The 4703-nt window shown below is 29.3% G+C and overlaps 1 protein-coding gene across 1 annotated transcript in view; it reads left to right on the top strand.

Annotated features, from left to right (window-relative positions):
- Positions 1–599: 599 nt before the first annotated feature.
- LOC106467967 (integrator complex subunit 7-like) overlaps positions 600–4703 on the top strand; it is an 18857-nt gene continuing 14753 nt past the window's right edge. Inside the window, exons 1-4 of the mRNA XM_013928357.2 lie at positions 600–733; positions 1711–1807; positions 2209–2357; positions 2825–3010. Coding sequence (XP_013783811.2) covers positions 1792–1807; positions 2209–2357; positions 2825–3010 — 351 coding nt within the window. The 5' untranslated portion in view covers positions 600–733; positions 1711–1791. The remainder of the gene's footprint in view (positions 734–1710; positions 1808–2208; positions 2358–2824; positions 3011–4703) is intronic.

The raw sequence follows: 4703 nt of genomic DNA, 5'->3' as shown, positions 1-4703 counted from the left end.
CTTTTATAATCTGTTAACTTACTGTAGGAGCTTGTATAAACATGTATAGAGAAAATGAAGATGTATTGTTTACTTTGAAATAAATATGTTGTTTTGTGAACAAAGTACATAATTTTAGGAAATTGCTTTATTACAATGAGGGAACCTTCTATAGATGACTTGTTATGTGTGATTATTTTTCTAACTCCAATATACTCATTCAGCTTTTATTTCTTATTAATTCTGTGGGCATTTGTCACTCCCAAAATATCCTATTAAAAACCCATCACTTAGGGTATTTCAGTATATCACAAGAACATAAACATTATTCAAAACCTGGATGGATCAGTAGAACTAAGCCTATTATATTGTTACTTCCAGTAATATTGTTCTCTCATAAATAAGAAGAAACACAGCTATTAAAAATGAAGGAGTTAAGTATTTTTGCCAGTTTTGTAAATCTAAAGTATTAGTAACTAGTTGAATTAAAAGAAGAGTTCTTAGTTAAATACCTTTTGCATTTAGTTTAGTATAAGGCTTTGAGTTATAATGAAATAACCCTCTATAATGTTACGATAGAAATATTCTTAGTAAGAGTATTAAAACATTATTAAATGACTAAGGTATTTTTATAGAAGAACTTGCTGTGGAGAAGCCTGGACTAACTCAAGAAGCATGTAGTGGGATCGAAACGTTGTTGCTCGTGATTTGTTCCCAAGAGAAATCCACGTCAGAAGAAACAGCTGTTCTGAAAGTAATAAGAGTTTTGTGTTTGTTCAAAGAATTATTTAAACATAACCAGTTTGATAATTTTGGTACAAATTAAGTAATTCAGTGAAAATTAAATTTTACACACATACTATCATACATAGATGATGCAGGTATTGCCAAAGTATGAAACAATGTGTGGGGGTGTAGCTTCAAGGGAACTTTGTGACTTATCCATTTTGTTTTTTGTAATATTTTAAATATGCTTTGGGGCTAAATAGAGCACTTGTATCTAACTGTGATTCAGTTTGTTTGAATTATGATGACAGAAAATAAATTGTATTAGGATAAAGTAAAAAAATAAGTATTGGACTTAAAAAAGACAGTTTTTTAGTATTTCTTTAGGTTTGTTTTTCAATAGTAATTTTTAACACTACAGACTTTGAATTGAAAGTAATATTAGGAATGCATAATATTGTAAATAAAAGCTTAATTGTTTGTTGCTAAATTAATTTAAATAATTGATCTGTAACTGAGTAAAGGCTGTTGAACATTGTACCACAAACATTGTTTAAAATATTATATGTCAATTTTAATAGCAAATTAATACATATGACTCTACTGATTAAAAAATAGTTACCTATTTTTGGCAGGACTGTTAGACAAATAATATATCTGTTTTGTAAAGTTTAGCATGTGTATTGTTAATGTCCACTGTAATTCTTTTTCAATCAAGTTTGTGTTGTAAATATTTACTACAGTTTTTTTTACACAGGATTGTATTGGTGATGTCTACTATAATTTTTTCAGTTATTTTTGTTTGTTTGTTGTTAAGTGCAAAGCGACATAATGAGCTATCTGTGCTGTGTCCACCATGAGTATCAGAACCTAGTTTTTAGTGGTGTAAGCCCTCAAACTTACCACTGAGGGGAATTTTCATTGAGAATTGTACTGTTAATGTATAATATAATTTGTTTTTCACTCACAATTGTATTGGTAATGTGTACTATAATTTTCTTTCAGTCTGGATTAAAGTGTGCAGTGAACTTATGTGAGGCCAATACTGATTTGTGCTCACAGTTTGTAGATTGTATTGGTTCCCTGATGGTTAATGGAACAGGTATAGTTTTTGAAAATTTAAAATAATAGAGATATGTTTACAACTTTGTTCTTAACATTTTTAACATCTTGTATTTTTATTCACTATCGTTATGCCAATATATAATATTACAACTTTTTTTTCATAAAGTAAACACTTGTTCTCAAACATGTAAAAATAGTTTTTTTTAAATGCTTCAGTTTCATATAAGTTACAGATTTCCCCCCACTATAAATGGCATGTATATTTCTGAACATTTATGGGTAATGACACATTAAAGAACTGTGAACATTAAATACTAAATAGAATATAAAGGAAGTTGTATAAACTTTCATATTTTATATATAATATATATTTTAAGACAGACAAGTACAGAACTTGCTATGAACATTAACCTGCCACCTTCCTTTTTTTGTACATAGAATCAACAATAGTTCCCTTAGCTGAAGCTCTGTGTGCTATTGGAAGTCATCGAGCTGGAGTGGTAGCACATCTTCAGCAAGAACTTCTGCTCTTAGCAGAAAACTTAGGTGATCAGTCTGAGGAAAGAAGTGAGCATTCCCAGTCTCTTGTGAGTTGTAAAGCAGTTTCAAACTAAATTTGAATACTGTTAATAATGTGTGAAAGAATGTGAAGATTCATAGTTAAAATGTGCATAGTTTTGTAAAATTTTTGTATATAAGACACTGTAAAACTGCCATATTCCTAGACTATAGTAAGAGCTTTAATGTGTAAAACAATGTAAAGATTCATAGTTACAATGTATGTAATTTTGTAAAATCTGTAAAACTACCATATTCCTAGGCTGCAGTAAATGCTTTAATGTATGAAACAACTTAAAGGTTCATAGGTACAATGTGTGCAATGTTTTAAAATTAAGGCAGTTTAATTGGTATACTTTAGTTCACAGAATATACACAAAAATCACTTTAAGGAAAATAATGAGTGTTCTAATTTGCTCTGTTGTAATACTTAAATTCTAGAACTTTTATTACATTTGAGAAAATTGTAAGTTAAGTTTATGTCCTTTGTGTTTAGGTATTAATATGCACCTTGATATTTCAAAGTGGCATTGATCGCCACTGGGTGCATCAGGACAGGATGGCTATTATGAAGTCTGTTGAGAAACTAGACTTGTGGCTAGTATATCGAGTTGCTCGCCAGGCTGCAAGATATGGTTATCACCAGATAGCCTCTGAGCTCTTTTCTCGTTTGTGTAACAGAGTAAGTTATTATTACCTTGAGTTACATACAGTTGAAATTTTGTCAATAAGCTCTTTCCATATGGGGCATCCTTTTCTGCACGTGTAACAAGGTTTTACTGAGGTAGGTCAAAGTGCACATGTCATGACTTTTTAGAGAGTTACATCCAAAATTTAATTAAGCTACTTTATTATCATCATATACAAATAAACTTGGCATGAAAACATAGCTAATAATCCAAATTTTAATATTATGTTAGTTTTAAGTTCTTAACTTTATAACAATATTTTTTAAAAAATTCCCCAATTTCCCCTAGTATGAGAATTGACATTTGTTCTTCTGGTCTTCCCTCTTTAATTTATTTACCACCCCTCCAAGAAGTACAGAATTTAATGTAAATTACTCATTATAATATTGTCATCACTCAGGCACAGCATAATTCATATAACCTTCAATCTTATTTGGTTACAGAGCCATAAACTAGAAAATCAGTTCCTTTTTGTCATGCCCACCTGTCACATCCTCTCTTTCACAAATTGCCTATAGTTCCCTCTAATGTTGAATACTGTAATATTTATAACTAATAGAAAGCCAAAGTTTTAATTTAATGAATGATGTATTATATTTTGTTATTATCTGTACAGAGAATTGTTCATTTCGATTCCATTTCAAACTTTCCAATGGGAAACACATCAATGAGCTTAGCTGAATTTTTAACAGCTCTTATCTCATAGCTAGAAAGCTAGAAAAATAGTTATAAGACTGTCTGCTTTTTACATGTTGTTATTCTGTGTTCTTATGTACATGCATTATTCTATTAAATAAAAAATTTTATTTAGTATAAAAAAGTAGAGTTAAGTTTCATCAATGGTTGACAGCAAAATATATGAAGACCCACGTAAGTATTTGTTTTTCATGTGTATTCTTGATTTATTATTATAGAAGTAACTAAAATGTAAAACTTAGGAATGTTTTAGGTTAGATAAGGTAAAATAAAGAAAAATAATAATTTTTTTTTTCACAAGGTACATGCAAGTAGCCCATGCATTACATAATTTGACAGGGTAACGTAAACTGCATGTTCGGAAAGTGATTTAAAACTTGTGTTGTGGGAGTATTAGTTAGACACAGTTCAAAGGGCAATAAACAATAAATGTCAAGTTGAAAACTATATATATTGTTATGTGTTTTAAGCTATTTAGGACAAACAAAAGTAGTTTCATGCTACAACTTGAAGTCTAGAAAGAAAAAAGGTTAATTTAGCTTTATGTCATATTTTTTTAGTGGTGGTTACGAGGTTGGTCAAATTGACCAACCTTGTATAGAATTAAGGCAGAGAAAATAACAAACAAAATGTAAAGGTTTACTGAAAAAAAAAATGTTTGAAATTTATATAGGAGGTTTTAGATATTATGCAAATGATACCACTTAGTTTCTAGGTTGAAAACATAATGTTATGTTTGTTTTGATAGAGGGAGCATTGATGAAGGTGTTCTGTCCTGTTTTAGTTTAACCATATGCATATGACCAAAGTAAATTTGTAACTACCATATAACCATAAAACTACATACTATAACTCTGGATAGACTTAATGTATCTTCATGAAATTTGGGAAGCTTTTAGTAAGCTTTACAAGTTTTTTGTTACACAAATAAATTAGATTTTTATAATAAAAAAAATTAATACTGTTAATTTACTAAAGTTCTTTACTGTA

Source organism: Limulus polyphemus, unplaced genomic scaffold (genome assembly GCF_000517525.1).
Source record: "Limulus polyphemus unplaced genomic scaffold, Limulus_polyphemus-2.1.2 Scaffold2814, whole genome shotgun sequence".
Lineage (NCBI taxonomy): Eukaryota > Metazoa > Arthropoda > Merostomata > Xiphosura > Limulidae > Limulus > Limulus polyphemus.
Note: the sequence above shows the minus strand (reverse complement) of the source record. Positions and strands in the feature narration are given on the sequence as shown.